The sequence below is a fragment of the Protopterus annectens genome, chromosome 3.part1, assembly GCF_019279795.1.
Source record: "Protopterus annectens isolate FY-2018-M chromosome 3.part1, PAN1.0, whole genome shotgun sequence".
Lineage (NCBI taxonomy): Eukaryota > Metazoa > Chordata > Ceratodontiformes > Protopteridae > Protopterus > Protopterus annectens.
Window position 1 is genome coordinate 1,474,835,612 of NC_056732.1, and position 18,515 is coordinate 1,474,854,126.

Sequence of the window (18,515 nt, forward strand, 5' to 3'; positions counted from 1 at the left end):
TGTTGTGTTGTGGTGGTCGAGTGCATTTTTGCCTTGGAGGTCTCTGCTGTTTGGGTAAATTTTTATTGAGAGCCTCCACGAAGGTGGGTGTGTGGTTTGTGTGGGGCAGCACTGGTGTGTGTTCTTTAGGGCTATAGATATTGTTGAGAGGGATGTCCTTAACTTACATCCTAGCTATGTTCCTGTACTTACTCAGCAGTATCCCCTCAACGTATTTCACTTTCCTGGAATGTGGCCCTCAGACACTTTTCCTCCATATGGCAACATTATGGACACTTCCAGGATGTGCTACCATAATGTTTGTTATGTTGTCATCTGCTGCAAACACAAACTGCCAGTTCAGGGATGGCCATCCCTTCCTGTTGATGTATCTGTTTGCTTCTGGATGAACTGTGGTCTTGATAGGGATGTGGGTGCAGTCTATTGTACCAAGTACAAGTGGAAAGTTTGCAAGGTTATAGAACTGGTGCATGACATTTCTCCACTCCATGGAGTAGATGGAAAGTGTATGTACTCATCCACCTTGTTGTATATTGCTACCAGAAATTTTGACAGGATACAATAGCAGCTGTCTGTGATACTCCTACAGCATCCCCTATGTGTCTTTGGAATGTCCAAGATGCCAGTACACCCAGGCTAAGACATACTTTTATTTCAAGACAGATGAGGTTGCCTCTCAATGTCCACACAGACATGGGGCGCACATGCTGCACACAGCCTGCACCAGCTGTTTGTCTAGGGGGCACCTGTCAATGATTTGTTAATATGACAGTTGGCTTAGATGCAGCCTTGCTCTCACTCTAGCTGGCTGCCTTCTGCGGCTAGGGTTGCCATCTCTTGTGATGCAGAAAACTGGACTGAAGTCATGCCCCCCTGCACTACCTGTAACTCCTCCCAGGCTCAACCAATCTCCACCCACATCCAAGCCCATTTTTGTGATGTAACATGTACGTCATTAGGGTGGAGCACCCCTTTTAGTATATTTTTACGCACCTAATGTATGTGCGTTGCTCTTTTTTGTTGCTGTTCTACAGTACCTCGGACTCCACCGCATCGCTTTAGTGATGCTTTTTGTTAAAAAAAAAAAGAAGTTTGCCTTTTAACAAACTCTGGCATTCTGTCCACACTTCTAAACAGGGCACAGGAGTTTTTATAGTGTTTTCCAGACTACTGGAGAATCATTCTTATTTCTGGATAGTCTGGAAAAATACTGGGTAGGTGGCAAGCCTATCTGAGGTGCACAGCCACATCCTCCTTCATGGCCTGCAGTAATGCAGCCTGTTGCAGTTTATTCATTGCAGGTAGCATTTTTTTTTGTTGGTATTATTATGGTTATTGTCATATCCCATGATAACAGCTTCCGTTCCTTGTATTGCGGTATGGTACACACTGAGGATTTTGGAAAGAAAGTCAGCATTGCAGTTTGTCACATTTAAATTGTATTGGGTGCGCACAATGTGTTTTGGAATCTGAAGGGTGTGCATGGAATCTGTAATTAGCTTATGCTGAATAGTTAAGTACTTGTACTGCTTGCAGAGTATCTTCTGAAACTGCATCCGCAGCAGGTGCGTTGATGTCTTCCTTCAGCATTCTGCACTGTCCTGAAATAGCTTTTCGAATTCTGCCCAAGAACTTTTGAAAGCATTTGCTACCAACTTGACATAGGAGGTTTTTGTCTAATTGTTGTGTGAAACAGAGATCAGTATAGTGGAATGTAAATAAACATTTTGCTGTGTTATACAAGTCCTGAATACTGAGGATACATAATGACAGAGAGGCTGCAGTGTACTGGACCAGGCTACATGCTGTCCTGTTCAACCTACAGCTCAGTGGTATGACCCCAGCTGCACTACAGCCCCTCTACTTCAGCCACTGCAAGTAGGTGCATTGCTGGTTTCAAGCAGCCTTAGTAGGCAGTAAAGTGTACCTTTAGTTACCCCTGAAGCTTGTGGCTTCCTCTCTCCTGCAGTGATACTTCCCAGGCTGTATTGCGTATTACCAGAATACAACTATTATGCAGTACCAAGGCAACTTTCTGACATGCAAATACCATGTTGAATTGCTGCTATGTTGAGTGTTGGCACTTTCACCATTGAGATTCTCACATGTTGTGGAACTGGTGATCCACTGCACAGATGACTTGGTGGAGTTATTTTAGATTTATTATTCATACTGAAATCAGCATTACATGCACTCAAAGTATTTGTAATGCTATCCAAGGCTCTGTTTTTCTGCATTGTATAGGATTTTCCATAAAACCTTTCGACAGGCTCCAATAGTCAGAAAAGTGTCCATCCTAGGCAAAAGTAGAGGGCAAGACAATCAGATCACAAGATAGTTCAATCAGTTAAGACATATAGGACAAGTAGAAGGGAGATCTAAAATGTAATCTAATAAATGCTACAGAAAAAAACAAAGGCTAGGTCACCTATTAAGACTATAACAAATAAATAAATAAACACAGAGATAACTATAGGTTATAATAGGGTAAACTATTAGTCAGGCAAAAATGTCAGCACTTGGTATAGCTTCAGCCTTCAAATAATACATAGTCGTATGTGAGAGAAGTGTGGTCTACAGGATTTATTCACCAAGGCAGATAACTGCCAGGAAAACTGTTTTAATAATAAAGAATGACAAAAGCCAATCTAAAAAATGTCCTTAATACAAAAACATATCTCTCAGCACCTCAACTAAGAACATTAAAGGAGGTGCTAATTGAATGTTTTTGTATTAAAGTAATTTTAGAACTGGCTATTGATATAATTTCTTGATTATGTATTTCTTCTGTCATTTATTAAGAAAACTGGTTTTCAGTTATCAGCTTGTAACAAAGAACATGCTTCATGTTTTATTTCCCTTGTAGAAATGCAGCCATGATGTCACTGACTTGGGAGTCAGATTTTCTTCTAGTTTTTTATGTTATATGTCCATCTTTGAAGTATCTAGAGATGTAATAATGTGCATGTGTCACTAATGAAACCTTTTCAAAGGTTGCAAGGTGACATGAGGGCTAAGGGAACAAGGACCAACTTGTCTTTCCCAGCAGTGCTGAATGTGGATAAGAGAAGGAAGAAATGGGCTTTATAGATGCTGGATGTGCCATGCAGTGGTAGACTAAGAACGGTAAGACAGACACAGAAAGCGGGATCTCCAAAGCTTACAAAAAGCATGGCCCATGAATGATACCACTTAAAGTGTATTGGTCATGTTCTGTAGCAAATGTAAATAACAAATCTTTGGAGTTGGATATAACCTACTTACCTTATATTATACCAAGCTGTACAGTTTATGTTATAGAAATGTATTGTTTTATATTTTATTTTGCTCATAGGATAAAACCCTATTATTTTCTCAGCAGTCAAAAATCTGTACTACGATATCAGGAATGACCGGACCCATAATGCCTCATTACTTAAATTAATTAATAGACTACTGTATTTCTATGCTAGATGCATCAGTAGTAGTTTCTTATTTCCTAGAAAGGCAAGTTGTGAAGTAGTTCTTGCAAGTGGAACACCTCACATTGAAAAGTAATACCTAATAATTTAGCAGAGAAACCACAATATGTATAAGCTGTTCCTGTAAAAAGGAAAGTTGGAGGGGTGGTTAAACATACTGCTTTGCAGCTGTAAGTAAATCATTGTGCACTTCCTACTATGACATAATTTTATGGGTGCAGTTATAGAGAAAAAGTGAGTAAACAGTATTTTATCTTAATTTTGTCAAAATTACTTGCAACTTCATCATGACGAGTACAATGGGGAATAACATTTATTGCAAAAAAAATATTCAGAAAGTGACTAATCCACTAAACAGCAGGCCCACAGTCTAAATATTCTGCCCAGCAAAGTTGTTAAGCAACAAAGAGGTAAAATGATGGAAAGAGGCATGAGAAAAGTGAGACAGGAAACGGTAGTGGAAGGAGCAATAGAGAAAACAATGAGGTGTGGGTGGCAAGAAATCCAGAGGAAAAGCAGAAGGAATGGAGACTGTACTGCACAGAACGCACTGTGCAGAATTCCTGCAGTGTTTTTTTTACCTGTTTCTTAGTTGCAGTATCCGACAATATGATTGGAAGTGGGAAGACTCCTAGCTCTCAACCTTACATTTCCAAAATGAAGAACACTGCCTCTCATAATGTGGAACAAACGGGCAAAATGTGGAACACCTACTAACAGCTTACTAATAACTTCAACTAGTAAGGTCACAGGATGGTTTAAATGTGTTTCTTTAAACTTAGAAAAAGTTATTTTGATAAATCAATATAATTCAGTAGTACTATTTACCATGGATATCAGTTAAAAAATTCGTAACACTGAATGTGTGACAAACCCCTTCAATGTAGAACTTTGAGGAACATGGATCGTCAGTGTGGAACTTTGAGGAACGTGGACTTTTTAATATCCAGAATGAGGCACATTCCTCATAATGAGGTACACTTAAGATGTATGATAATAATTACGCTTTTAGGGCTCAATAGTTGCACACATTTATTTATTTATTTGCAGCTGTACCTTTTTTAACAGCCTTTGTCCAGATGTTTAATGTCTGCAGGATAAGATCTATGGAAAATATTATTATGTTTCACAGTTATCATGATAGAGCCCTATTTAGAAAGGCCACTGTGTCCAAGAGTAAAAGCTTGCTTTACTCTGAAAAAAACTTCCCCAGAAGTGGCTTTTATTTATGCGAGATTGCAAACTGGCTTAAGAGCGATATTTCTTTTTTGTACTTTGTTTATTTGCATAGTTCATAACCAATCAGGGACAAATGTCAAGAGAATCAAGGAGAATGTCCAGAAGTAATCAAGGACATTTAAAATTGGTACTATTAACTTGAAACATTGACAGGATAACAGAATGTGAAATAATATGTTTTCTGAAGTAAAACAAGTCTATAACTCTAATTGTTGTCATTATTTATTGAGTGCAATTAGCCATTTCTTCATCACTTTTAGGAGGGTGTGACAAACCAAAATGCTGCCAGCCCAGCTAGCTGGAATTTTGTACATAATTCTGTGTCATTTGTGAATATTAATATGATTTTTTATAGAAATGTGATACTTCTAGCCCAGCTCTCTGGAATTTTGTAAATAATTCCATATCGTTTGTGAATATTGATATAATTTATACAGAACTGTATGTTATGTACTGACCGAGAATGTAACCAGAGAATACAATGCTGAAACACAGAAGATTAACTTACAAAACTTAAAGAAAATAAGATGAAATTAAGCAAGGAGACAGGATGTCTAGAGCTAGAAGTTTTTTTTCTATTGTCTTGGAGAGAAGTAGTTACTAGGTTTAAAATGTAAAAAAGTGTTTTATTGCTTTATGACTTCCTAGCAGCTGGGCAGTTCTGAGAGATATGTATTTTTAACACAGAGATGTTAAAATTCTGTTAAGTTTCTGTTTAGCCTGGGAACTGGTCAGGTGACAAAAAGTTATGTCATCTAGGCTAACCCAGCAGTAATGTTTGATATTAATTTGGGAACTCTCAGAAAGAGACTGCTGAGCATTTTGTATTTTGTCTTGGACCTAGCAAGAACATCCACTCATCATCATCATTTGCCTGTCTGTAATTAAGATTCTGGGCATAGTATCTCTCTTAGAAAAAGATAGGAATATAGTAAAGATTAGTTTAGATGCATACTGGATTTATTTGAGACTGTCCTGCAATGTTGTTTTAAAATATTTCCTGTGACTCTGAACTGTGAAGTAACTGAGTTTGTGGACTGAGTATTGTCTTGTCCTTTTATTATTTATTATTAAATATATTTAAACCTTGTAATTGTGGCTGGTTTGTTTAGAGATATTTGAGCTGTTAGAGTACCTACATATGTATTTGGTGACACTGTACAGGCCACTCCTAAATAGCCTTGCAATTCTTGGTCAAAACTTCCATTTGGATAGTAGTGACATTACACAATGGGATTGGACACCCTTTGTAAGGGCTTTATAGTAGCTGATAAGAAGGGGTTGGTGGCAGTGGAAACTACCTTATAGTCTGGGCAGAAGACGGCATACCTACTAAACCTGTTCCAGCCTTCCCCAGGTGTGTGTGTGTGTGTGTGTGTGTGTGTGAGTGTTTGTAAATAAATCAAATCTCAAAGTGTGTGTGTGTGTGTGTGTGTGTATGAGCTACTTGGGCAGGGACATGAAGCAATGGTTGGTCAGAGAGGGTGCTGGAGTTCTTGGATTTTAACCCTATAGCTGTGCCAGGAGGAAGTCTTATTGAGGATCTGGATAAAGGGGGAGAAACCAGCCCCAGATTGACTGTGGTCTCTGTGTGCTCTTAAGGGAAATTGTACTTTACTGTGTGTCTACTTGTCATCCTCCCATTGTGTACGTCCCTCACTGTTGCCAGTGGTGATGACTGAGGCTCCTTGATTACTGAGCCAGTGCAGGGGCATCACCGAGGGATTAAGAGGGACAGAGCTAAAAATTTGTATCAAAATCAGGGACAGGTCACAGTTGAGAGGTATGCTTGTTACTAAATATGACTTTTGACCACAAAATTTATACAAAAGATCTTTTGATATATTCACTACTTTGTCATTTTTGGAACGGACTGGTCAGAGACAGCTAAGCATATGCATACACGTAACGTCACATATTTGGTTAATGAATTAAAGTAGGTAATCCCACGCATGTTCGAATCCAAAGTAATTAATCATGTACGCAATACGAATCAATCTGGCAGTAGTTCACCCAGGCATTTGAGATATTTAGACTGATGCTTTGCAAAAGCAGTATTAATTAAAACGTCTGCAGAAATCATATTTGGGTTTGCAAGACATTCCAACCCAAAATACATTTCCACATTCCCAAACTGACCAGATGAAGTCACACTCCAACACCTTATGCCGTCTTTCTCAATCTTACACGTTCACCTGACCTCCAGCTGCAGTCACCTGATCGAGTCGCCTGACCACACATAGGGTTCACCCCCTAGTGAGCTACACTCCCAAAAGTCAAGTTCGTCTTAAACAGTTTGTTGTCGAGCAAGTGCGGGGCTTAACTAAAGCCGTATACTGTGACAAAGAGACCCTTATCTAGGTCCCAAGCTCCTGTCCCCCTGTATCCTTTCTGTAGTTGGGGTAGCAGAGAGAGACAGGCAGTGTCGGAGACAGCCTGTGTTCCCAGCATGCCCGCTGCTCTCTGGTGCAGCGGCTGGGAGCTGATGCTGCTGGCTGATTGAGTGCCTTCCGTGTGAGTCAGTTTGCTGAGTAACAGCATCAATTCGTCCCTAAAGTAACTGAGCGACAGGCTCCGCAACCGGTAGGAAAAAACAAAACCGCCTGTTAGGAGTTGGTCAGAGAGAACGGCGGCACTGCCGACCGTGAAACCCACCTAGGAAATGCCCCTTTTCACAACAAATCCATTTGACCAAGATGTTGGTGAGTAGAGAAACTCTGTACCTTTTGTTTCTGACAGCAACGGGTCTTGTCTGTCTATAGGTAGTGATGCTGTCTTTATCACCAGATCTGTCTGTTAGCGTATAAGGATGATATTGTTTTGCATAGTCTGGGTTGCAGCTGTAGTCAGGGGCCTTGGTTGTTGAAGATTGCTTGTACTACTTTTCAGTAGGGCAAGAACAATATATCGTTTGTGAAAATCAGATAACATTGTGTTGCATTTGTGGTTATAAAGAAGTATCTTATAAACATTTTCTTATTGCATTTGTGGTTATAAAGAAGTATCTTATAAACATTTTCTTACCGCAAAGCACATCTTCGCTTCTCGTTAACTGAACACATTACTGTTGTCTGCTAACTGCCTTTGTGTTTTGTTTGCTGTGCCTTTGGGGTGGTGGTGGTCAGTATCTGATCTCTGTCTTTATATGGGTTTAGCTATTTCCACAGGCTTTCGTGAAATATTTTTATAGCATGTCTGCAAAAAGCATTTGAGGGAAAACAAAAATAGAGTTCATTAATCCAGCCCGTTTTAAGACCTACGTTGCAGTGAGACCCCAGAAACATGGTTTATGTTTCCCTTGTATCACTAGATAACAGTATCCCATTTTATTTCATTAGGTACTGTTTGTTTTGCCAGAAGACGCTAGGTAGTTGTGGGCGATTTGGGACCCTGGAGAGTTTGATAAGTGGTGCTGATGAAGGGATTCATTGCTTTAGTGGCTCCGTTTTAATTGATGTTTGATAAAGCAGAGCTTTATTTTGGCTTAAATGCTATGTTACCGGTACCCAAGATGTGGAACTAAACTGAAAAAGTGTAGCGTAAGTAATTGTCTCTGTATGCAAGGTATACAAAGAGCACAAGATTATACGAGCTAATATAGCTGCAGAAAATTTGGCGTCATATTTTTCATCGGAAGGTATTTCTATCACTTAAATTGTTAATGTTTGGCACGAATTTTGTCAAGTGGTATAGATGACAGCTTGGCTGAATCTTCCAATAATTAAGATAAGTGAGGAATGTCTATGTCTAAAACAACTAACAAGGTAACAAAAAAATCGGATTAAAACAGCACAAAAAAAGAAAGCGGAAGCCTAAACTTGCACTGGTATTGTATTGTTCATCTTACAGTCTGCTGTCTTGGGCCATCCTTCGTGGTCCAAATAAATAGTTAGTTAGAAATAAGTGACATATTTGCATGAGAGGCTTTGTCTGACTTCTGGATTATTCACCTACTTACAGATGTAGTGATAATTCAGAGGTAAAGTGATGAGGATCTCCATAATTTCCTGAAATGGGGCTTTTACACTCTTGATCCAAACTGACTCTTTGTAGGTTAAGGATATAGTTTCTACAGTTCTTTCTAAGTCACTTGGTATCATCATTATTTCAATAAGACACAAGTGGCTGTTGTTGCTGCAGTTAGCATTGTCCATAGATGTTTACTAGGCTAATGACAACAAGGGCCTTTTTAAGCCTCGCCATGCATCCCAAATCTCTGACAAGTTCTGATACCCTTAGTAAGTGTAAGCAGGGGCTTGGAAGTTTAACCATATCTAATGCATAGTGCTGTTATTCAAAGTCCATATGTAGTGCACATTCCAAGCAAAATTCCTTGATACAGAGAGAACTGTCCTGTCCTGATTGTATCCGCAAAGGCAGATAGTGCAGGAGAAATTCTTTAACACATATATGAGAATGCTTACCAGTCCACAACACTTTTAGTTTTTATTTTTATGGCGAGTGGACTGGTTGATACAGTTATGGAAATGAGCATTTGTGTCCTTAAACAGTTCTTTTAGTTTTTTTCTAAACAATTGAAGTGTCTGTTATTGCCTCACTTCTGCAGGTAGCTGAGACCTGGTTTAGAGAAAGCTCTTTCCTCCTATGGAGGTTTTAAAACAACATCTGTTGAGAGTAATGCTAACTTCATGGCTGCCTCTAAGTGTGTAGTTAGACTGCTTGATTTATTTCATTTATTTATTTTTTTTTGGGGGGGGTGTCCCAGTTTAACAGCTTGTACATTGGAAAGCTAAATATAAATGAGGCTCTGTTATTTGCAGGTAGCTAGTTACACTGCTGTAGAAGTTGGCAGTGATGAGTTTGGGATTCTATAACAAGAAAAAATTGTTCAGATTTTGTTTATAGTGGTTTATTTTCTACCTGTATTCCAGATGGAATGTAAAATGACAAGAGATTTTCTATTTTTGTAGTAAGCACATTTTTAGCTAAGACTAGAGGTGCAGGGATGAGGAAGTGAGATGTTTCTTGTCTGGAATCTGACACAGACACCCCCCCCCCCGAGATGGACAAAGGTGAGGTATCACAGAAGTAACTTCTGCATTCTGTTATTTATTTTTATGTATAATTAGATGATTGTACCCGTTTGTCTTTGTGAATGAGTGTCTAAAGGTCTGATCACACTATTCCAACCTAAAGAGGACTATTTTGAGGAATGTGCCCTGCAAAGTTTTGTATACTTGTCAAGATAAATCTGGTCCTTTACAATTACAGAAATGACTGATTGCAAATACACACCATATTTTCTGTCTTCGGTAGGGTAGTTTGTTGTTTAAGTCAATGGAGGACTTTAAGACTGTTTTGAGGAATCCAAAATTGTGGAGTGTTCTCTCTTTTCTTCCCCCGTGGAACTGTTTTTATCTGAGTTGCAAATAATGGGAATGATTACTTTAAGCATGGATGCGCTTAGCCATACATGCCAGAAAACTGGTGGAAGCCATCCTTGACAGGAGTGGTTGTCACATATTAAAACTTTTGTAGACTTCATGATGAAACTTTGACAACTAGAAAACTGGTGGGAAGCTATCCTTAACATAACAAGACTGTAGCTTGTATCTGTGTTGACAGATCAGAGGAAGACTGAGGATGAATTAGGAATGGTGCTTATTTAAATTTTTTTCACATGACAAAGCAGCATGCTTCTGGCTACTGTTGATTCCATTAAAAAAATCATTCTAGTTGGTTTGAATTTTTTTTTTTTTTTTTTGTCTTGGTTTGCTTTTTGCAATTTCCCATCTCTTCCATCCACCAAGTTTAGTATAATAACTTTCATAGAACATTTTAGTAATTTGGTGAAGTAGGCAGCGGATTGAGGTACTGGCTGAGGAGTCCGCCTTAATGGGTGATGGGGTAAAAGTGCCATTAAGTTAGCAATATATAGATTCAGATACAATATTTTTTGTGTTTAGTTTTGATCTTTCTCCACTTTCTTTCACTTTACTATGCAAACAGTGCTTACCCTTACAGCATTTTGCATTTCATTGTTTCAAAGGAAAAGATTCATGAATAGTGGGTGAGATTTATCATTCATTGTCTTAGGGGAGGTCCCTTTTTGTGCGCACATCTTCTAAAGCAATGATTTTAGTGCAAAATCTGTCAGTTCCATGTGTAGTTATGTTGCCATGTTTATATTGCTCTTTCTATAAGGCTTTCCAGTGAATTTTTGGCACAGTGACAAATCCTGTTCCCTTCTCCAAGAATACTTTCTTAGCCAACCCTCTAAAACACATACTGCTGTTTGAACTCAAGTCACCTGAAACAAAATTAACCATTCTGACCTTGTGCCACTTGGTTGAGATACAGAGCCATTCTAAAACTTTTGCAAGCCTGCAGAAATGCAGTTCGAAATTTATCAAACACGTATTATAGCATGTGTTAATACATAGCATTGTATTGAAACCATTCAATAAAATGCTGTACTGCACCAATTCATTTAAGTGCAGTTTTGTATGCCACACTTCAAGCTATAGAATGTGTTCACTTTTTGTATCTAGTCTGTAGTACCATTTTATAGGTGTTTTGTTTGCATATACATATTTATTATTTTATTTATTTATTTCAGTTTAACCGGGAAAGTACATTGTGCCAAGGAGGCCCGAGGAGAAAAGCTCCAGACAGACAATATTAAAAAGATATTTAAAAGTGATAACTAGTACAGCATATAAGAGGAACAAATGAACTAAAAACAATTCAAATATAAGAACTAAGTCAACAACTCATATATTTACAAAAACAACAAATTAATGCTCATTTAGCACATCATAATTGTAGACAAAAGAATTTATGCAATGTCAGAGTTTTGAGTAGGATAAGATAGAGATAGGTGTCAGGATTTCAGGTAGGATGAGTACAGGAGTATTCCCAGAGAGAGGAGAGATGAGAGTGGAGTAATGTTTTAAAGGAGGGGAGATTCTGGGTAGTTCTAATGTGAGGGGGAAGAGAGTTCCATAATCTAGTAAGGGAGAATCACAGTAAAAGGCTTGTAAAGTTCCAAGAGGTTCTGATTTGTAGATCTAAGTGTTCCGTGTGGCTGGTGAAGTTTTAAGGAAGAGGAGAGTGATGGACAGCTAGAGGGTTTAAAAATGAGCTTGTATGCTGCTGTTAGTTGAATGAAAGTTAGGTAGCTTGGGAGTTCCAACCAGTTTAGTGCATGGGAGGGAGTTACAATGATGAGAGTGGATGATTTGGATCCTATGGCAAACTTAGAAATTTTATTATAGCATGAGGATAGTTTAGATTTCAGGGTTTATTGGAGATTATTAGTAGTGGTGCTCCATACAAAAGGGAGGGGATGAGGTAGGTGGTAGATAGGAGTTGTCTAGATGAAAGAGAAAGGTAGCGTCTGTGTCAATAAAGCATTCCGAATTTTTGATGATTTTTATTTATTTTTTTATATTGGTTTGTAGGTGGATGTCAGACTTTAGCTGGTCATCGATAAGGACACCCAGAAGTTTTACATGGGGAACTATTTCAGTAGATGTTTTTGAAAGAGAAAGGTAGCGTCTGTGTCAATAAAGCATTCCGAGTTTTTGGTGATTTTTATTTATTTTTTTTATATTGGTTTGTAGGTGGATGTCAGACTTTAGCTGGTCATCGATAAGGACACCCAGAAGTTTTACATGGGGAACTATTTCAGTAGATGTTTTTGAAAGAGAAAGGTAGCGTCTGTGTCAATAAAGCATTCCGAGTTTTTGGTGATTTTTATTTATTTATTTTTTATATTTATTTGTAGGTGGATGTTAGACTTTAGCTGGTCATCGATAAGGACACCCAGAAGTTTTGCATGGGGAACTATTTCAGTAGATGTTTGTTTAGACTGAGTATAGAGAAGGATGCTTTGTCAACAGCAGTATGTCTAGAAGGGGTAAAAATCATTATTTTAGATTTGGAGGCATTAAGGGCTAGATGGTTGTCAAGCATCCAGGACTCCGTGGGGGAGAAGGCCTCTTGAGTAAGGTTTATTAATATGGGTAGAGTTTTAGCAGAGCAGATGATGATGATGATGATGATGATGATGATGATGATAGTCTGCGTATTGCACGAGTTTAGCATTGGGGATCTTTTGGTGGAAATCATTGATAAAAATATTAAATAATAAGGGACCCAATATAATATAGAGCCTTGAGGTACACGTGTTGGGGTGTGAAGGAAAGAGGAATTACAGTAGTTCCATTTTTACAGCTTGTGCCGTGGCTGAAAGATAGCTGATGAACCATTTTGATAGAAGAGGTGAGATTAAGATGGGAGAGTTTAGAAAGCAGGAGCTGATGGGGAGACAGTATCGAAGGCCTTGGATAAGTCGAGGAGGAGGGTAGAAACTACGTTACCAGAGTTGCGAGCAGAGTTGATGATTTCGAGGAAGGAAAGGAGGGCAGTGGTAGTGCTATGTCCTGGTCTAAATCACAGCTCTCCATTTATTCACAAGGCTTTCTTGTTTTATTTATATAATACTTTATTTTTATATAATTGCTAGACATCAATTTCATTTATTAGTTTTGAACATTTTGTGATTTTTACTGAGTTTTTTTAGACTTTCTTACCAGATAACTATCTTGTAGTCTTACACAAAGATTTTTGGCATTTAGAATACCTGATTTAACCTTGATTCAGTTGGCCCTATAGAACAGTCTAATTTTTGGCTCTCTTCAGTACATAGGAATCATAATCGGATTGTAAAAGATTATTAATGATCTTAATTTGAAAATAGTAAGTATTCTGCTGACCTAGTGTCTCTGTGTTTGACACTTGCCCTTCCTCTTACTTTTCTCAGTTCACTAACTCATTTTCTCACTGACTGGTGTTTTGAGGATTTATTTCACTGTGAATTTAACATAAATACCTTATTAATCATTGTGTAGAACTGCTAATTGTTGCAGACATCTTTTGTTATGCGTTTAGTGCATATATTTTTCTTTTGAGCCTGGATCACTTTTTAACACTAGCTGTAACAAAGGCACTTCATTTTGGATACACTGACACAGCTGTCTTTTCTTATGTCATTAAAGTCCTTCATTTTCACCTTATAACTGGTTCTTTTAGTACTATGTCTTATAACATCCTTATGAGTAATGAATGAGTGAACTAGATGAATATATTTTGTAGTTCATAAAAATAACTATGTATATTTTGCCTTAATTTCATCTCCTCATTTATTTGTAGCACCGGCAGCCAGAAAGCAGTATTTGCAGACTGGCAGAAATGTAGATGTTTCTTGTAAAGTTTTACCTGTTTGTTGTTAAAGTAAACACGCATTTTTGAAATGATGCATGTTAGCTCCTGACAACCATGAGCTTACCGTTCTCTCTCTCTATCCTTTTACCTTTGGGATTGATACAGTATTTCAGTTTTAGCTACTTGTGCACCCCCCCACACACACACACACACACACCTTCTCCAGATAACCATGTCAAAAGGTAAACTACATTGCTAAATCATCCACTTTTTCTACTCGTTCATTTAGGTACAAACTCTCTTTGGTGTTGCTACTTTGCCTGGCTTCACCTTTCTCAGTACATGAAATGTTACAAACTGTAACTGTACAGTTTGATGTCAGATGAGGACTGTTGTTCAGTAGCCCAGTTCTTGTCGCTCTTAAAACTTTTTTTTTTGATCTCTAACTTCTAAATACTGCAGCAGTGCGCTTGTCTCTTAATGTAGTGTATATTGCTTTTGCTTATATTTTGGTTGTGTACACGCGCGTGTAAGAGAGAGACTCATTCTGAGCATTATAAAGATTAAATGCAGCCACACAGATATGCAATTTATTTATACACACGTGTGTGTGTGTGTGTGTGTGTGTGTGTGTGTGTGTGTGTGTGTGTATATATATATATATATATATATATATATATATATATATATATTATATTATACATATATATTTTATATTATATATATATATATATATATATATATATAAAACTGGTAAGGGACATGCTATCATGGAGAATGTGGATGGCAAACAGCTTTCTATGCTAAGAACATAACAGCTCTGGGCAACACGCGTGTAGCAAAAGCATCAGTACCCACAAGATGTACCCGTAACAAGCATTACAGTTTTTTTTTTATCATCTGTATTAGTTTCCAAAAGATGCTTCACAAAAGTGTTTCTCAGCATCCGCATATGGCAGGAGCACCGTAGTCATTTACATGTACAAAACAGACCCAAGACTATGTACATCACAGTGGATATGGTACAATCGTGGACATAATTTCCCTGTGTAGAGGTGGTAATCCCATATATGAGCATGTCTCAGAATACTAGACTGTATAACATATTAGCGCCATATTTAGCTCTTCAGTGCTATACATCACTAATGGATCTTATTAGAATACAGTGTCTCAGAATCTTATTCTGTGCAAAATGTGTAACTTGCCAGAGACTAATGCCGTACAGTGTCAGTATTCACAAACACTTGCTAATCCAACAGTGTGTGTCAGTCAGCAAGTCGTACAGAGCAACCCAACTGTTAATGCAGGAAGATGAAGATTTGACATGACCCAGACCTGCATTCATTTATGCAGTCCTGGAACCTATAGGACCTGGTTGGGAGGGATTGGGGAATTCCGAGTCTGTGCTTGCTCACTTCTGTTTGATGGGGAAGGATAATGAAAATGTGCTGCAGTGAAGCTGCTGTTCCTTTTCTGTCGGATTTTGGTCAAGACCAGAATCGTGAATGGTATCTGGACTAGTTGAATGCCATGCAATGAGGGAGTATTATCAGATGGGGGTGGGGAGACACACCCAAAGAAAGGCCATGCCTAGTAGCTCACAATGACAGCACACAGGGTGTAGAGTTTTCTAGCACTTTAAAGCTGTCCAGCATGAGTGTCCGTGACTGCTGCTAGCCTCACTCTTCTCTTGCACCTCGCTGATAATCCCATCATTAGAGGGGGTTAATTACCTGAGTTACACTGAATCTAACTTGCTGTTAGGGAGAGGAAGGTTTAGAGGAGATGCACATCCACAAAAGTCAGCCCAACCTCCTCTGCAAAGCAAAAAGTCTTGGAGTATGCATTTGATGTAGGATTTAGTATCAGAGGGAGTATAACTGCAGAAACCTAGAAGTTGCAGGTATGACTAGAATATCCCACATAATTAGATTGTCATGCAGTATGGTCATGCCTGGAGACTCGTAAAGCTTTTATCTGTTAGCATGCCATAGTCTGAGCAGTATGAGTACAATCATCTGTAGTATTGAACAGTGTACCAAAGCAATGTGCAGAGTCGTGGTTCGTACATGCTAGTACTGTAATAGATTGTGAAACTGTAGCAGTACACTTCCATACCATTGAAATGAAAAACTGTATTACCCCTTATCACATACTATTGTGATAGGCTTTATCATTCTGGTAAAATTTAATGCAGGGAGCTTGCAAAATACAGTAACCACAACTGTGAATGCAATTACTCATGCATACATGTTGAATACTTGCAGAATAACTTATATTAGTATATCACAGTAAAATGTGCTACATGATGTACTGACAGCAGTACATGAAAAATGTGCTACACAATGAACTGGCACAACCACATGTGCATTGAATATTATAGCATTGTGATACATTCTAGGTAGTAACATGATATTTCTTTCTAACTGGCTTTTAGCAAAATGTTTGTGCAGTTTAATGCATGTATACATTTGTTATAGCTTGAGGTTAAGGCAACTCTTTGCTGTCATATTGCTTTAGTATTCTTGCTGTACTTTTCATTAGAAAAATATGAGGCTCTTATTTGGTGTGTTAGGTGGGTCATTTCCTGCATTTTTTTAAAATTCAAGTTGTTTTGGCAGGCAGTTCAAAGCTAAGATGGTGCAATTCATGCATCAGTATGGGCATCCTTTATCTGGATACACCGGTGCAGTGGAGATGTGTTCAGTTTCCCATGAGTTCTTGTCAAATGTAGAGGATTATGATCATCTGGATGATCATAACCCATTTATTATGTGTTCAAGACGTGGAAGCCAAGAAATTCACCTTGGCAGCGAAGCAAGGGGTGCTTAAGATTTGTTAAGGTCAGATCTTGACTGGTTTGCCTTTTTCTGATTATTGGAGCATAATTAACATGCTGCATGTACTACATGTCTGTTATACTCGACGTAATTGTTGATTAGTGTTTATTCAGCATGCACTTTGATACTACTATATCGAACTATAGTATGTTGTGCACATGGTGTACAAGCATACAATGTCACCACCACAACTGAAAATCATGACTTTTATTCTTAATTTAAGGCTCTTCATATATCCTGTTTAGCATGTAAAGGTCTCTGCAGTCACATTTTTATGTGTACTTGTATTAGTTTTACCAAGATATGCAAATAGCTGATGTGGAAAAAAAAAAAAGAAAAGACTGATAACGCAGAACAGGTAAAGAGTAGCTGCAATTTCATTTTATTTGGTAGATTTATACTCAAAGACCAAGTAACAGTGCCGTTTGGCTAGGCTTATATAGGCCCTAGGGCCAATAGCCTAGTACCTACCTATGAACAGTATACATACAAGAAGTTGATCAACTAAGTATCACAGCACCAATTTAACAATGGGTGATTTTACTTAGCAGTACTAATGTAGGTATTATTTTTAATTTACATTATATGTGGTGACTGCGCAGTGTAATTGTACCGTATCTGGAAGGTATGCCAAACTTACAGCTGTGTATCCATAAGTTGGGAATGCATAGTGATAACATGTGACGGACTCCTGGGTAATAAGCAAACTAATGGTGGTGACATCCCTAAGCTGTGTAGCAATAGAAAATTATTACCTCCTGAGTATCAGTGTTAAGTTGTACCCCCTATGCACTTACCTGATTTGAGGTCACATGCCATCAGCACATTTTATTGCATTATCTTTTACCTTAACATTATAACATCTAGCAAAAACACATCAGAATATATCAAAACCGTGATATATTATTCAGTTACTGCACACACTTGCAAACAACGATAAAACTCATTTACATGAGAGGAAAAAATAACTTTTTTATATATTCATAATGTTCACTGCACTTGTGGTTGCTAAACTTTTTGTCTTATTAAAATGTATGTTAATTTCGCCTGTGTATATATGGTTCATAGGTAGGTACTAGGCTATTAGCCCAAGGACCTACGTAAGACTAGCCAACAAGGCTCCCTGGCTTACGCCACCCAAGAAAGTTATTTTCCTGTGCCACTGTTGAGCAGAGACACAGAAGTGATCCCCGGGGTGTATTTCCTATTTCCCATCCACTCATCAAGATTTTTCTTGAAGAGTGCTAATGAAGAACTTTGCTTAACATAGATGGGTAGCCTGATCCAGTGTATGGGAAGTCTCTGGGACAGGAGTCTATCCCTCCAGCATGTCCTGTGTATTGTGGTGACAATGTTTATAGGTTCATAGGTAGGTACTAGGTATGCCCCCACTGGGATACACTGAGTACTATATGCTTCCTGCCATGAAGTAATATACTTTTTTCCTGCAAGCATGCAACAAGTACTTGCAGGTGATGGGGTAGCATACTAATCATAACTGTTCAGTTCCTTTCATTTTACCAGAATGCCCTTTATAGTGGTAAGAGATACTGGTTAGTACAGCTACTAGTACTGCGTAGGAGTAGTATGTTAACTATATTGTTAACAGTTAACTTGTGTGCACAGTAATTGCATTACTAATATGTGTGAACCAATATTTTTTCTTATCTGCCCAGGTACTCAGGAAATTTTTAAAATCTGCCAAGTTGTTGCAATCCCAAAAAATATGTTCCCTATTACCTTTGTCTTTTATGTATCATATCCAGCATTTGTTGTTTACCGGAGG

The 18,515-nt window shown here is 38.2% G+C and overlaps 1 protein-coding gene across 1 annotated transcript in view; it reads left to right on the plus strand.

The window, feature by feature from the left end:
• Positions 1–6,919: 6,919 nt before the first annotated feature.
• STAM (signal transducing adaptor molecule) overlaps positions 6,920–18,515 on the plus strand; it is a gene marked incomplete in the record, with an annotated part of 1,274,308 nt that continues 1,262,712 nt past the window's right edge. Inside the window, 1 exon segment of the mRNA XM_044067544.1 lies at positions 6,920–7,402. Within this exon segment, the coding sequence (XP_043923479.1) occupies positions 7,363–7,402 (40 nt within the window).